The sequence below is a fragment of the Amblyomma maculatum genome, chromosome 2 (genome assembly GCF_055883805.1).
Source record: "Amblyomma maculatum isolate TAMU_Amacu chromosome 2, ASM5588380v1, whole genome shotgun sequence".
In the NCBI taxonomy this organism is placed as follows: Eukaryota; Metazoa; Arthropoda; class Arachnida; order Ixodida; family Ixodidae; genus Amblyomma; species Amblyomma maculatum.
Genome location: NC_139345.1, coordinates 158,722,780 through 158,739,750, shown reverse-complemented (window position 1 = coordinate 158,739,750; position 16,971 = coordinate 158,722,780). Strand labels below are relative to the sequence as shown.

Sequence of the window (16,971 nt, the reverse complement as noted above, 5' to 3'; positions counted from 1 at the left end):
AGTGACAACCAAAGGAGGCCAGTGCTGAGGAATCGGCCGTGGGTTAATGGAGCTGCCAGACCATGAGAATGAGCAACAATTCAGCGCGGCCACATCACTCAACGATCACGAGAAGCGACAAGATAGTGGCTGGTATAGCAATGTGGACAATAAGAGTCTGAAGCAATGAATGTCGTGGATTTCGGTGACACTTACTCCAACGACGAAAGGCATCATTTTCAAAAGGCAAAGCTTCATCATGTTCCTTATGAACCCATAGTACTAGTACTGGGATCAGCACAGACTCGCAGCTGATTCTCAATGCAAGGGCTTGCAAATGAATGTTCGTACAGAAGATCAAGTCACATTCTTCTCATCCCATATTGCCAACATCACAGTGAAAGCCTGGTTTCTGCAAGCTGCATAAGAGGAGATGTGTTATCAAGGTGTTATGACATGATACATGAAGAATGACCTTGCTCACTGACTGCTACAAAGTGTTTGTGCACTGTTCTACTGTGTTTTCCTGACATTTGCCATAACAGCATATGCCACAGAAAATTTGACTGCGGGTTCAAAGAGCACACAGCCATCGAGCTTGCTGAAATGCTTTCCCATTGCCTTAGATGCAAAATGTCTTAGACAAAGTTTTATACCAAGAATCATTGCTGCATGTTGTGTGGTTTCATCCATGACTTCAAAACTTGCAAAATGGACTTTATGCCAGGTGTGGTGATCATCCAGCTGGTTTTGATAGCAGCTCCTACTGGCTTCCACTACACCATTGAAAGTTCCTTGTTGCCAGTCCCAAAATCTAACCGTGCCGTGTCGACCTTGTGCATGACCTGTGTGCTGAAGATGAATGTTTTTCTGCATCTGCAAAGTGTGTCCATGTTTTTGACCAACTGCATTTGATCCAGTCTCCACTGTCCCCTAAGTGCAAACAAGTTCAAACGGCTGTAGCAAAAATGTTCGTGTTCTTGAGGGACCAGGCCACTGCAAGACGTCATAAGTGGCATGCAAACAATCTGCTGTGGTCCAGTGTGTCCCAGTCAGCATCTTTTTCCGACGTTGTGAGGGATTATGGAGTGCAAATTACGGAGCTCAGAAATGAAGATCTGTCCTTCCTTCCTTTATATTTTGTTCGAAGCCCTGTGTTCATATGTCCAGCGATATTACCTGGAACCTTCACCAACTCCCTACAGCTGTGCTTTTCTTGTAGTTAATGTTTAGCACTTAGAAAGCAATGCTTGTGTTGTGTATGACCTTGTTGAAATTTGCAGAACTCAAAACCAGCGAAATGTGCCAGTTGTAATGCAGTGCCGCTGCGCTGGGACGAACCTGAACTGAAAATATTCTTGAACAAAACCTGTGGTCCAGATTGTGGCCCTCTCTGAAACTGGCCTGCTAAAAGGAAGATCTCTGTCTAGATATATGACCGATAAAAACTGCCACGTAAACTGTTTTTCTGATATAAGTCTCGCTGCTATACATACTCCAGGAAATTCCGCATGTGTGTTTTGATAACATCACCAATCTTTGGTTGGACGTCATTAAAGTAGCAGCTGTGAGGATACAACTCTGCTCACAAGCTCTTTCTGTTGTTTCTTTGTATGTGCTTCCACAGAAAATTTTAACTGTAGCTTTGTAACTGGTGCTCATCTCCTCAGATCACATGTTGATTTAAATTTCTATCCGTCTCTCAGGGTGACAAGAACACAGATTCCTATTTGTGAAAACTTCTAGACATTGTTGACAGTGATAGAAGCCACGCTTCCTATTATCCTTCAGCCTCTGCTGTAGACCTGCCCCTGCATTCATTCAACATCCAAGTGAAGTGGTCACTGGCACCTTGCTGCATTTGGAGTGACCATTGCTTGAATTTAGTGCTGCCTATCATCTATGTGGCTCCAAAAGTGCTATCCGGGTTAGTATACTTGGCAGCAAGGAGTAGGTGTCGAATCTTGCACATCAAGAATATGAACCTCTTTTTTCTTTTTTGGTATGCTCTCGACATTGGAAGCTCAACATGGTCTGCTTCATACCTTGCTGCCTTCATATCTTGCTGCAATACTCCATGCGTCAAAATAGCTGCAGGTCAAAGTTATGCATTGCCAGAACTTTTGCCTCACTACCAGAATATAGGTATTGTTGTGGCTGAGCCTTGGAACAGACACCTATATGTGTATCCGAAGTGCCATTGGCACAAGAGCCTTTCCAAGCACAAGAGCCTTTCCAAGATGCATCACAGAAAGTAGCCTGGCCAGTTGGTGCATGTCTCTTTGTGGAGCAGCATGCAGTATTTCTTGCCTGCAAGCAATATATTTATTCAGTTGCTAGCGAGTTCTGTGTTAGTGTCATCATGACTCTGTTCCGTCACCCTGTGCACTGTTTTGCTAAGGAAAATTTAAAAAATGGCCATTACCATGACCACAGGGGAAGCATTTGCTTTTCTCGGTTCTTCTTGGTGTTGCAATATGGTGTTGTAGTTTGGCCTCATGGTTCCGGAAAGTGTAAGACCGAAAATGAAGAGCCCTGAAAAAAAGTGTTTCAAAAGTTGTATATCTGTGTTGCCCTTTTCTGTCTTTGCCTGGCATACTAATTGCTTTTCGGCTTAACAGTACCACATGCTGTAATCCGTGCTGCAAGCTGTGCACTGTATAAACAAATGAAGCTTGAAAAAACAAAACTGGTTTATTTATTTTTTACCCCTCACAGTTGGGAAATTTAACCCTGTGTAGCGTTCCGATGGAAACATCTTCCTAATCATGGTCACCGCACTTGAAGGGATCACTCTTTGTTCTCCAGTTCAGTCTCTTCCCCAAATTCATCTTGCAAACTGGTGGTAGGCCACATAACATTTTCTAGAATGAAAAGAAGAGAGACATCTGTGAAAGAGCAATCTCGGGATTTACAAAGCTCCAGTCCACATTGGTTTGACTCAAATGTCTAGCATACTGCAAAAAGAGTACCACCACAAATCACCTCCATACCTTGAGACAAAATACCCTATGTAGAGTGTTTTTTTTTTATGTTTTCTCGCCTCAGGGAATAAAAAAATATGAAAGAAAAGGTTGTACATAGATCTAATAAGTTCTGCTATAGATTAGTCATTACATTACTGATAGTGCTTTCTACACATATGCAATGATAATAAATGAGTAAGCTGCACTAGTGAATCCAGTGAAATACTGTGCTTTTACAGCATGCACACATGTTGGAAAGGTTCAAACGTCCTTAATGTGGAACCACATGGCTCAACATCTCGGCAGCACAGAGGCTCCGTACACCTGGACGCAGCAACAGTTTCAAGTCATCAGTGTGGTGTTTTCTCCGCTCGCGTGACTTCCGGGGTTAAAATTGAACGTAATGTTACCACAGTGGCTCTATCACCACGTTTTTAATCGCGATATGGACAAGGCACATTTCGTCAATATACACGTATGTTGTTTTTCGAAGTTCGCGAGGCGTGCCTGCGTACCGAGAACGACTTGGCGGAAACGATCTAATCGAGCCACTGCATTCTACAAGAATTCGTTTCAGTCCCAAGAAAGATGCAAAAAAAGTGCTGCGGTTCATATTTACCAGTGCGCATCGTCAGCTTGGTGGTGGTCTGGCAGCGTTGCTGGGCGATCGTCGTCAACACCGCGCGGTGGACGCGACCACTGTAACGCGACGACGCTGGTCGGCTGCTGTTCGTCCCCTTTCGGCGTATCCCCGCACGGAATAACGCGCAGATCGTCGCTCCGTCGCGATATCTCGCGTTTGAGTTCCGATTAGTCTGGCAAGTCCATTTACGGTGACTTCTTATGCACTCCTAAGGTGCTAGCAGTGCTGATATCGGATGGTGAAGCGTCACTGACCATCCACCTGTTTATCAACATGGGAGCGACGCGACGCTGTCAACTTACGCCCACGTGTTCCTTGTAACCATAGAAACGACGCTGCCATCCTTGGCAGGAACGAGTTAAAGCAAACAGGCAACCATGCAGTGATAACTTCCGCGACGTCATCGGTTTGCCTCTTTTGATTGGCCGCACCCAATGACGTCAATGGGAAAGCGAAATGGGAATGGGAAGCCCCGCAAAATTTGAGTTGAGGGCAGTTTTTTGTTTGCTTCTATTTTTAAATTTCTTCATTGAATAACTCCCGTTCCTGTGCACCGATTCTTGTAATTCTTTTTGAGCTAGTATCCCTGTGACATAAAGAAGTGACCTGAAGCATAACCGATATCATATTACGAAGCGCTTCGCGGCTCCTTTAAGAGGAAAATAAATGATTGCTAACGCTGATTTCTTTCTTGCTTCACTTTTACTCCTGCCAGTCGCAAATGATCCAGCTGTGCCAGCTGATAATATGCGCCCTCACACAATGCCAAATTCAGTGTTTTCAGATCCACATATACTATAGCCCCCACTTGCACGTCGTGGCTGCATAAGACACGGTTGTCATGTTCTTGCTCAACGCGCTGAGAGCGGCCGTCCAGCAACTCTATGCAAATGTCTCAAACAGCGCGCGCCGAGGCTACCTCGAGAACATTTATCGGCCCCCATCGAGCGAAGCGGGGTTGGCTCGCAGCGCCCCGGAGACTAGCGGCCATAGGTGGCAACTGCCCCTCCTGCACAGGTCGTTAGAGGGGAGGGAGCGCGCGCATTGAGTTGTTGTTGTTGAAAACTTTTATTGTCCAACAGAGAAGGACCACACCGCGTGGGCCGCTCGCGTATTTGGGTTTGCTTGGGACGGTGGCTCCGCGAGAGACAAATGACAGAAGAGACGAAGAAAGCGGGCTGTTCCGGCCAGCGGCTATCACTCCCCGCACCTCTCGCTCATTGGGTGCTGCGCGCGCGCCCCTTTTGTCGCCGCGCTTCTGGACGTCCTGCTCCCTGCACCTCTCGCTTGTTGGGTGTTGCGCGCGCGCGCCTTTTGTCGCCGCGCTTCTGGACGTTCTGCTGCTGAACGTTTTTTGCCCTGTAACGTCGTTTGTGCGCTTCACTGCCTACCTGCCGGGTAACGTCGCGTGTGCACGCTTCGGGCTGCTGCTGAATTTTTCGTTCGTGTAGCGCCGTACGCGCGCTCTTGGCTTCTGCTGAACTGTGCACGCTTCGGGCTGCTGCTGAATTTTTCGTTCGTGTAGCGCCGTACGCGCGCTCTTGGCTTCTGCTGAACTTTTTGCCTGCATTACCGGCTTCATTGTCGTAGCGCGCTGCAGCAGAAGAGAACGTCAAATGCTTTCGTGTCGCCCTCAACACTGATGGGGACGCGTACGAGTGGCTGAGCAGCTACAGCAATGCTACGAGTACGTCGTGGGTAGTCGACTGGGAAGTGGCCGATCCTAAAAGGTATTTTACTACCTGACTTGGCATGTGCTCGTTCCTTGTAGTTTTCTCTTGATTAACTAATTTTGCTTACACCCAATGTTCTCTCTACTGAACTGAAAGTTCTTGGTTGTTTCATTTTGTGTGATAGTATCTGTGCATTCAATTTGTTGATGGCCCAGCATCATAATGCACAAGTTAATGTGGCTTCTTAAATGAAGAATAAATGAGTATAGTGTAATTTCAATGTATCATTTTTCTAATATATGAATTGAAACAAAAGTCTGCTTAGTTATGCTGGAATGTAAATTTATATTTTTAGATTGTAAGCTCTACTTCTTGGGATGCAACTTTGAATTCGCCTGGCATCATCCAAATGACCTTGAGTGGACATACCGCACTTTTCTTACGCCAAAAACTAATCTTTATTTTTAGGTGTCCACAGAAAAAGACAAATACTGCAACTTTCTTTTCCCATAAACCACTTATTATTATTAACAATCGCAGAATGAAACGGCAGTATGACCTGGTGCAGATGCCCACCGAAAACCTGCACCTTACTTTCCCCCAAAACACACTTAAAGTAAAAATATATAAAAAACATAATAAAAAGTGGTGGGGCATTCTACTTTCCAATTTATTTCCAACCTACAAGTCGGGGGTCCCCCATGGAAAAAGCTACCACAGACAGCTTGACTGGGCCTACAGCAGCATCTCGCAGTGCATTTCACAGCACAATAAAAATGGATATGAACATGAGAGCAAAAGCAGCGTTTACACTTCCTAAAGAATTATACACACATCAGATATCATAAATGAATATGAACATCACAGTAATATTCATTGCCTCATCATAAAATTTGTTGATTCGTGTCTAAATGCGCTAGGTGGAGCAGTAAAGTCAATGTGGGCTTTAGGTTTATTATAAAGTGATGGTATGCGGTAGTCAAGAGTGGCCCGGCCATAATTTTTTTTCATGTATGTGGCACTGGTTTTACTTCCCTACGTAAGCTGTAAGCATGCAAGGGATGTGTGTATCATTTGGAGGGGTACATTTATGCATATAGAAAGACAGTTTGTAATCATATAATTTAGTTGCTTTAAGCATATGATGTTTAGTAAACAAGCGATCAGTAAATAGCTGGCTAGGGTTTCCATAAAAGTTGTCAAGAATTCGTAGCACCTTTTTTTGTAGCCGCTCTAGTTTATTATAATTATGGATGGTTGTAGCTCCTCAAACTAAAATGCAATATGAAAGACTAGAGTAGAAATTAGCAAAACATATTGCTTTTTTGAGCTTTACTGGAAGTAATCCTCTCAGCTTATAGAGACAGCCAACTGTTTTGCTTAATTCTATCGCCAACTTGCTAGCATGTGTGTTCCACGACATGGTTTCTTCAAACCAGACGCCTACAAATTTTTCTGAAGTCACACACTGCAATGCTGCACCTTGAAAGTGTAGGACTAGCTCAGTGTCACAGACTTTGTTATGAGGCTCGAAATAATACATTTAGCATTTTTAACATTCAAAGTTTGCTCAAATAACTATTTATGACAGTGTTCAATTTGGTAGAGGTTTGTGCGGAGAAAAAAATATTTGTGTCATCAGCGTACATGACCAGTTTCGGTGAAAGAGGCAAATTGCACGTCATTAATACATGTCGGGATACATGTAAAAACTGGGATGTGGTCACTGATATAAAGGGAAAGCACACCTGATAAGCACTGGTCACAATGTACAATTGGTAATGCAGATATCTAGAAGTGTGGCACCGGTATCGGTAACATGGGTAGGCAAGGAAATTATATTCGAACAAGTGGAAGCGCGAAGTATGGTTTCTAGGCACTCAGAAGATGAATCTTCACCAAGCATATTGATATTCACATCACCCATAACTAAGAAGGCTCCTTGCATTGAATGGAGGCTTGACAACAAAGTTTTCATTAATTCAAAAAATTGGGTTTTGTATCCTAATAGTGGCCTATGGACAGCTGCTATAAGAATATTTTTTAACCGTACCATAAAGCACTCAACACTGGTGTAATGCATGGTTATTCGCCGAGAACTTCGCAGGCAATTGAGGCTTTGCTTTTTACCTCTTAAGGTGAAGCTTGAGCATCCCCCTAATGCAAACCCCCTCTACAACCTTGCTAAAGCATGTCAAACCATACTTCCCATAGCTTTTGCTTGTGACTATTTTGAAGCCATTCTTATAGCCCCCCATTTTTTCCCTAGGATTGTATTCCACAAAAGGTGGAGATGCCAGCATAGCAGTCGCAACAAGACTGCTGGCCGGAACGCTACAAACTGCCCAGCCTTCGTTGACATAAAAGTCAAGAAAGTCACAAAGGACACAAAGAAGAGGGATGGCTTCTTGAAGCGAACTGTGCCGCTGCCTGCTGTCATCAGGGTCATGGATGACCATAATCATGCTACTGACTGCGCGGATGGCCTGCGGTTGCTGCGGAGCACGTCTGACACTCGGGCAGCATTTCATTCCTACTTTAATGATGGCCACAGCCCAGCAGAGGCCATAGCACTACACCAACGAAAGCTGGAAGTAGAGGATGACGGGCTAGAAAAACTGGCGAGTGGTGCTGTAAACCCGAGTGCCAACACAGTCTACAACTGGTACCGGGTCTGGCGGAAGGAACACTTTGGCAGTACTGCAGATCCTTTGACTAAGCTGGCTGAAAAGGCACCAGCCTATCTTCATAACGGTAAGTTGCAATATGCTCAACAGTACTATGTGATGGAGAAATTTTTTTTTTGCGATTTTATAGCCTCAGGGCATAAATCCATAACGTTGTTGCAGCCTGGAAAGGCCGACATCTGAGGTTGCATTACAGTTTTCTTTTCCCTTCTAGAGGCCACGTCAGGCTTTAACCATAAAGCTTCGGAGCAATGGCCATGTTAGTCTCCACTTTTCAATACCTGGAACTTTGAGATTTGCAGGCCAAACAGTCAGTTCTCTGTCTCGTGAACATTGTGCCTGCCACAGGAGCCGCTAACATAGTAATAGGCCTGGTGCATGAAAATGCAATGTAGACAAATCCCACTGGTTTCATGTGGTATTTAATGTTTTAGCGTTACAAGCTGCAGTGAATATTTTCATATCTTAAACTTGTCATGAGCATGCATCTAGCCTGTGAGAGTTGATAGTGGGTATAACATGTTAAGTTGGCAAGAGCAATATAAAGTGACATGTCTGTGTTTGTACTGCGTCACATAAAATACCCCAGAAAAAAGATTGAATGGCTAAGATTCAAAACCATGAATTTCTCACAGCCTCATAGACACCATATGATTGCCATGTTACTTGCTGGATAAGGTGAACATGGCTTATACTAAGTGAAATGCAAAATCTCGTGATATGAAGGTGAAAAAAAGGGTGAATGCACCATAAGAATGATACGGTGCAAACAAGGCATAAAAGAAAGTGTACAATAGCCTATAAAAGGTGTTTGCAGTCATTAGCTTGATAACTGTTTGCCAGCAGTGAAACCTTACTCCTGGATAGCACAAACAGTAATTATTTCGTCTTTTTTGTGTCCTGTTTAATGATCCGACATCTAAAATATCATTTATGAAAAACTTCCCAATTCAATCAACCACACTATCAAAATAAAAAAAGAAATTCCTCTGCGTGTTTTCCATGATTCCAGAGACTTCTGACTTTTGTTACATGCACAGCTCTACAAAGCCCTCAATTATATACGCATATCTGCTCAGCAAGGGCGCCCTATTAAAAATCGGTTTTAAAAATTATGTGTGGAAAGCCATGATAAACAGTAAACTGTATTGGGTGGGTTAAAAGTAGTTCACATTGTGGAAAAGTGCAAAAGAGAGAAAGGAGAGGACGACACGGGTGCTGTCTAACAACTTAAGATTTATTAGAAAGTATATACGGTGAAATGTGCGAAACCAAAACAAAACATCAAGGATTATGCTGCAGTGAAAGGCACTTATCAATGAAGGCTATCTCATTTCCTTGTAACACAAAAGACTGTTATGCTACACATGTGACCGGCTTCTTAGCAATGCAGTAAGCTTCAAAAATATCCCTGCCTATCTGGTTGTTGCTGTAGTAATGGGTCGTAGTGTTAGCCAGATAGCAATTGTGCTTTCTGGTAGGCTGGAGTCTTTCTTACACACGGAATTGAAGCTTACAGGTTTGTCATGTAGTATAACAGCAATGTTTTGTGTCTCAGAATATTTACATAATTTTCTTTTCATGCTGTATTTACTACTGCTTTCATTTGAGAATCCGAAATAAAATTTCTCATTACCACCTATTATTTACACTTCATTCTATTTTCATGTGTTAATTTAATGCAGGCACCACATTATTTCCGGTCAAAAATAAGTAAATAACCTAAACGGAGGCCATTTGCTACACAACAAGGGTGGGACCAAAGAGGGTCTTACTGCTCCTGATATCACAGAAGCACAGGCGGTTCTCGCACAATTGCTGCCTTCCCCATATAGTCATTTGTGAACACATTTCTACTCTCTAATAAATTATCTTTCAGGCAAAAGAAATAATTGCATTGATCAACACCACAAATTAGGAGATGATATAAATATTCTCCCTAATGCTTTCCTTCATTTCAGTGACTGTCAGCCTTACCCTTTCTCCACAATGAAATCATGCCATACTAGGCATCTCTCTTGGCCTGTATATACCTACCTAAAGTTTTAGAAAAATTCAGAAATTGTTGTCATCATAATCACAGATGAACACCACACTTAATGCATACTAATGCTCTGAAGTTTCACTTTCTAAGAACAATTTCCGAGTGGCAAGCTCTACCTCTACAAATGGTATTGATTACCATTGGCAACAAACTTTATAGCATATTTTAGAAAATGCATTTGTCGTATACTGCAATTTTATTTCATGTTTTTAATTAATGTTTGCCTTCTCATTGCATTTTGCTTTTATTTTCTACCTCCCTGCTTGGATCTAAAGAAAGGTCTCTATTATTTTGTACGAAAATAGTGTTCTGGTTACGTCACATGAAGCATTGACACAGCCGATAGTACAAGGTTAAAAGCACGTGTCACCTTTCGCAGGGATCGATGTCAGGATCACAAAATCTGAAGATGGTACCAGCTGGGCAGCTCTTATAGTCACCCAAATAATGAAGAGGACGCAAGGGCTGACTTCTGCCAAGGAGATTATATTCATCGACAGCACAGCCTCATGCGATGAGTCCCAAAGCAGCGTAACGCTGGTGCTTGCAGCGACCGTGGTTGGAGCGCTGCCGCTAGCGGTCCTGCTGCACAGCTCTCAAAGCACCGAGAGCTACAAAGCTGCTTTTGGCCTGCTCAAGCAGAGCTACCCAACGTGCTTCGGTGGTGCTCATGTAAGCATTAATGTGCATAGTGTTCATAACGGGCCAAGTCATAATTACAGTTAGGTGCACAATTGTGAATTGGTCTTGCCTCTTTCCTGCTCTGTTGGAAAGGGGGAGAACAAAATGAAACGTTCTGCAAATTTAATCTGACCTGTTGCATACACAAATCAACTTATAAATTTTCACCACCACAGTTTTTAAATAATAATTCCCAAAGACTATGTAATAAAAATACAGCATTAGCTTCCAATTCATTTTATAAGGTAATAGGCAAAGGCTATAAAAATTCTACATATCGTGATCATCAGCCAGACTATACCCACTGTAGGGCGAGGACCTCTCCCATATTCCTCCAACTAACCCAGTTCTGTGCTAGCTGCATCCACTTGACACCTGCAAACTTCTTAACCTCATCTGCCCACCTAACTTTCTGCCTCCCCCTGCTACGCTTTCCTGCCTTTGGAATCCAGTTTGTTACCGTCAGCTACCATTGGTTGTAGCTAATATCGCTAATACAGTTTTCGCCTTCTTTCTTGATATGAAAAGCTTCAAGTGCCAACCGCGTGTTTATTTTTGCTTCTGCCAAGAATCGTCGTCTCATGAAATCGCGGTGCACACTCGCAAGCAAGAATATGGGACACGAGATGAACACCTTTGTCATCTTTCTTAACATTTAGCGCATGCTCCCTCAGTCGCTTATTAATACAGCGGCCAGTCTGCCCGATGTACGTCTTCCCGCAGGAAAGTGGGATGGAATACACCACTCCAATGGTGCAAAGAACATGAGTAGTTCGGTGCCTGATTTGGCAGCCAAGACGCCCATCACTGCACGTGCGGGAGCAGAGCTTAGGGATAGAATGCCTCTTTGCTATCTTCTTCATATGGTGTGACACATTATGAAAATAAGGGACCATCACCGGCCTGAACGTTTCACGTTTGGCCTCCAGGAGGTCTGAGGCCAAACGTGAAACATTCAGGCCGGTGGTGGTTCCTTCCGCAGAATCCGCAGCTTTTTTCTGTGTTATGAGCACAGCCCAGTCTCCAATATGGCAGTGCCCGTTGGCCAATTTTGAAAAGGTTAATAACAGGCTACACAAATACCTTCAATAGGTCTCTCTTGCCACTGGCCATTGATGAATGGAATTCGATTCCGAAATCTATAGTCCAGGAATGTCTGAACTTGAAATTTAGACTGTTAATATCTGTCCAAATTGCTAAATTAAAATGAGCAGCATTTTGACTTAAATTTTTCTTAACTACCTTACTGTAGCCTCAAAAGTGAGTTTTGCTTTGTTCGCTCTCTCAAATTTTACTAACATATACGACCTGTCATTTGTCTGCGTAGCCTCAAAAGTGAGTTTTGCTTTGTTCGCTCTCTCAAATTTTACTAACATATACGACCTGTCATTTGTCTGCGTACTACTTTGTGCATATTGTGCTTCTATAAACCGCCTTAATGTGTAAGCATATGCTGACATGAATGCACTGGTGCCCTTGACCATTTGGTTTTTGCATTGTTCTATTGTTATGCACTGTATTGCAATGTTGTTACCATGCCTTTTTGTTTGTTTTCCATTGTATAAAAAATCTACGACAATGAACATTCTCTACTAGTCCTTGCTTCCCCAAAAATAATGCCCGCTCAAGGTCTTTAAGGATCAATCAATGATGACGGTAACAGTCTGGAAGGTAGAAGAACGAAACAACCAGATGTTAGCCGAGTAAAAAGCTAGTCTAACTGATCTGTGTGTGTGCCTGTGTATGTGTCAATAAATGTGAAATACCAATAAAATCTTGTAAATAATTGATTAGAAAGAAAAAAAACAACCACAGGTCACTGGTGGGATACAAACCTGTGAACCTCGAATATAGTGTCTGGTACTCTTATCAACTAAGCTACAATAGTGGTTATTCAGTGTTCAAGTTTGCTCAATATTTGTGTGGCGTGTAACCTACACTTGACGGTGCTCACCAGAACCACCCTTGTCGGTGGTCCTCAGCTGTCATGTGGAATGTCAACTTAAAGGAAGAGTGGGAGCTGGGCGCTACCTGCGACATCAAGGCTTTCAGAAACAAGGCCCATATGGCAAACATTAGGCTAATCAGCAAACAAATGCAGGGAGAACAAGGTGCTCATTACATTATAATATATATATATCTCGTGAGGCAGACAGTCGCACCAGCGAATTCACCTTTCTATTTCAGATAAGCCGAAGCAGCAGCTACTGACTAGCCCCAGCTCATCACCACTTCGTCTTTTTCCCACGACTTGATAATGATTACACTTAGATGAAGATGAAGTTCACTCACACTGCTTACAACCTTCCCCCTCCAAAACGAAAGCGACCATCCTGGTCGTAAATTATAGCTTAAGGTCGGCAGTTAGTGTTTAAAACGCGACATGTGCACTACTTCGGTGTCAGTGCCGCGACACCGGTGATCGCGAACAGGCGATGCAGGTGTGATGAGATAGTTGGAAAAGTTTGTTCTAGAACCGTGTACGAGCCAATAAAACGGCTCAGAAACCTTTCACACAGGCCGGGGATGCGAGTAGATGTCCAGAGTAGCACTTCGTCTCCAGGGCTGAAAGACACTGAGCGATGGGTTGTATCATATGTGCTTTCCCTGGAAGCTTGAGTGGCTTCAGTTTGAAGGCGGGCACAATCACGGCAGTGGGTGATACGAGACACAAACTGTTCATGGGAAGGTGCGGCAGAAGGAGTGGAAACTGAGAAGAAAGATGCTTTGAGTGAGAAGGTATGGTGGTGGCCATAAACAAGAAAAAATGGAGAGTAGGTGGTGGTTTGTTGAACGGCAGTGTTGTAGGCGAAGGTGACAAAGGGGAGTAAAGAGTCCCAGTTGTTGTGCTGAGGGTGAATATAGGTGGATAGAATATCAGAAAGGGTGCGATGAAAGTGTTCAGTGAGACCATTGGTCTGAGGGTGGTAAGGAGATGTAGTTTTGTGCACTGTGCCTGAAGCATGAAGCACTGCGGCAAGGACGGTGGAGAGGAACGACTTACCACAATTGCTAAGGAGGAGGCGAGGGCCGCCGTGGAGAAGTATGGTGTGGATGAAGAAGTTGACGATTTCGGAAGCGGAGGTGGAAGGAAGTGGTGCGACTTCAGCGTATCGGGTGAGGTGGTCAACGGCAGTAACGACTCGGCAGTTGCCAGCTGGAGTCAAGGGCAGGGGGCCATATAAGTCTATTCCGACGACTTGAGAGGCGTGAAAGGACATAGGAGAGCTTGTAAGAGACTGGCAGGAGGCGACGTAGACCGCTTGCAGCGTTGACAAGGGATGCAAGACACTACATATTTCAATAGTGAGGTTGAAAGGCCAGGCCAGAGGAAACGACTTTTGATGCGGTCGTAGGTTTTGTGGTATCTAAGGTGACCTGCGGTAAGGTCGTTGTGAAATCCTTGTAGAATTTGAGGACGCAGGGAAGAAGGAATTACGGGAACCCAGGTGTGGCCCAGTGGGCTGTAGTTGTGCCAAAATAATGTGCCATTCTGTAACTTGAAATGTTTGAGCCGAAAACAAAGACGGGCATTTGGAGGTCTCATAACACCGGTGAGACCATCAATCAGCTTTCGACAGTAAGGGTCAGCACTCTGGTGGTGAGCCAGATTACAGTCTATGTCTGGCATGGGAGCAATAGAGGCGGCGCTCAAATAAAGAGTGGATAACTGTAGAGTTTAAATCGCGTGACTCCGTTGGGACAGGAGAGGAATGTGAGGACATGTGTTGCGATGGCGAAGCAATAGGGCAACGAGAGAGAGCGTCGGCGTCCTTGTGCTTCTTGCCCGATTTGTAAGTGACAGTGAAGTCGTACTCTTGAAGGCAGAGGATCCACCGCCCGAGACGACCGGACAAATTTTTCAAAGAGGATAATCAGCATAGGGCGTGGTGGTCAGTGATGGCCGTGAAGTGACAGCCGTACAGGTAAGGATGAAACTTCTGAACAGCCCAGATGAACATTCTTGCTCGGTAATAGTGCAGTTTTGTTCTGCAGTAGTCAGAGTTCGGTGTGCATAGGCAACAACATTTTCTGTAGAGATGTCTTGGCGTTGCAGAAGGACAGCGCCAATGCCATGGCTAGTGGCGTCGGTGTGCAAAATAGCCGGAGCTTTGTCATCAAAATCGCAGAGGATAGGACCCGAAGTCGGAGCACGCTTCAGAATTTCAAATGCTTCTTCGCAGCAAGAGACCAGACGAAAGGCATATCGGTGTGAAGAAGCGCATGTAAAGGTGAGGCAATAGAGGCTGAATCGCGGATGAATTTGTGGAAGTATGATGCCAAGCCGAGGAAACTGCGGAGATCTTTGACCCTAGTCGGGTGGGGAAAGTGCAGCGCAGCAGCGATTTTGTTCAGGGTCAGGCTTATTTCCTTCGCTGCCTACGAGATGGCCAAGAACTAATAGATTTTCAATGCAAAATGGCATTCCTTCGTGTTTAGCTGTAGGCCGGCACTGGAAAGAGCTGTCAAAACTTTATCGAGACGACTAAAATGATCAGAAAATGATGTCGCCTAAGTAACAGAGACATGTTTTCCATTTGAGGCCGCGGAGAACTGTGTCAATCATGCGCCCGAACGTAGCAGGAGTGTTGCAGAGTCCAAATGGCATTACATTGAATTCGTATAAACCGTTGGGTGTTGCAAAAGCGGTCTTCCTTTTATCATCTTCATGCATGGAGATCTGCCATTAGCCTGATCTTAAGTCAAGGCTGAAAAAAAATTGGGCACCTTGTAAAAAGTCGAGGGCGTTGTCAATTCGTGGGAGGGGATACACATCCTTGTGAGTGATTCTATTCAGAGCACGGAAATCTACACAAAACTGAACCGGCTTTTTTTTTTGCACTAGCACAACAACAACAGGCGGTGACCAAGAACTGGACAATGGGCATATGATGTTGCGTGCAAGCATGTCACGAACATTTTCCTGAATAACCTTGCGCTCAGTTGAAGGCATACGATATGGCTGGCGCCTAACTATGCCTGATCCGTCAGTGTGGATGCGATGCGTTGCTGCAGCGGGTTGACCCAATGCGCCGAAATTGACATCGAACGGGTCTGCGTGCTTGTTCAATATAGCGAGCAATGCGTCTGTCTGGTCTGCTGTCAGGTCGGTGCTGATTGTGTGGCGAAGTGCTGCACTGAGCGAGGCAGGGGATGAATCAGAGCGATCAGAGGTGGAAATGGGAAGAAGAGCGACAGGCTGGGCGGAAGCAACTGATGCAACAGTAGAGCCGCGGCACAGAAGAATGGGCTCCGATGTGGTGTTGAAGGCAGCAAGAAGAGAACCGCTACAAAATCGAAGAAGGGACACGATGATGATAACACCTCTTGACAGGAGATGAGGGCTGGGTGTACTCAGGACGTCACCATCGGTGACGGCGTCAGAAGTCACAGAAAGAATATCTTCGTTGTCCGGATAGAGGACGTTATCGGCAACCATAACTAAGCGGGAGGAAGGTCGTTCTCTATCGGCAACAACGCTGCCTGCAGTGACCTCAAGAGTGGGAGCGAAACACTTAATGTCTGCTGAGGCGTTTTGGAGGAAATCCCAGCCGAAGATGAGTTGATGGACACAGGAGGATACGACAGCAAACTCAATGAAGTGCAAGATACCGTCAATGATGACTCGGGCTGTGCACGCTTCACAAGGGTTAATATTCTCTCCATTTGCAGCACGTAAAGCAGGACTGTTGTAAGGAGTGCACACTTTTCAGAGTTTTAAACACAAGTCAAGCTGCATAACGGAAAAAGCGGCACCAGTATCAATTAAAGCTTCCAGTACATTTCCTTCAACGAATAGAGTCGACATGTTCGATTGGAGCAGTGGAGGAATTGGAGCGACGGCAGACAGTGCAGTTTTACCTCCGGAAACTGCACAGGCTAGTTTTCCGTGCGGCAGGCAGGAGCTGAAGATGGGGGTGAAGGGGAGACAAAGTCCGCTGAAAGGGTGATGGGGAGCGGCGAAGCGATGGCCGTGCTGTCATAGACAGGTCAGGGGAAGTCGACGGAGGTCATTGTTGGTGTAATATTGGTGAGGCGTAAGCTGGTACGCGTCGTCACGTCAAACGTACCTGTAGCTCGCACGCTCATCTCGCAGTCATCGGCGACAGACGCGTGTAACATGGCCGCGGATGCCGCAGTAGAAACAAACTGGACGAGGTGGGAGAGGCCGCCAATTACCACACACCGGTTGTCGCGAGGACAGGGCGGCGAGGCTGGGTGACACAGGCCAGTGATGGGCAGGAAGACGAGGAGGTGCCGCAGTAACTTCAGCATACGTAGGGACTTAGGAAGGGGC

At 44.9% G+C, this 16,971-nt stretch overlaps 1 protein-coding gene across 1 annotated transcript; it reads left to right on the top strand.

The window, feature by feature from the left end:
- The first annotated feature begins 3,390 nt into the window (after nt 1-3,390).
- Nucleotides 3,391-15,566, top strand: LOC146200270 (uncharacterized). Its single transcript, XM_084592315.1, has 6 exons — nt 3,391-3,420; nt 5,179-5,318; nt 7,531-8,015; nt 10,372-10,664; nt 13,655-13,790; nt 15,520-15,566. The coding sequence occupies exons 1-6, from the start codon at nt 3,391-3,393 to the stop codon at nt 15,564-15,566; spliced, it is 1,131 nt and encodes a 376-aa protein (XP_084448441.1).
- The last annotated feature ends 1,405 nt before the right edge of the window (nt 15,567-16,971 follow it).

Excerpts from the sequence above, each read along its gene's own strand:
- LOC146200270 (XM_084592315.1), top strand. The coding sequence starts at position 3,391 with ATGGACAAGGCACATTTCGTCAATATACAC. Across the intron at positions 5,319-7,530 it reads GAAGTGGCCGATCCTAAAAG|GATTGTATTCCACAAAAGGT; the intron begins GTATTTTACTAC and ends TTTTTTCCCTAG. Across the intron at positions 10,665-13,654 it reads CGTGCTTCGGTGGTGCTCAT|GACGGTGGAGAGGAACGACT; the intron begins GTAAGCATTAAT and ends CACTGCGGCAAG.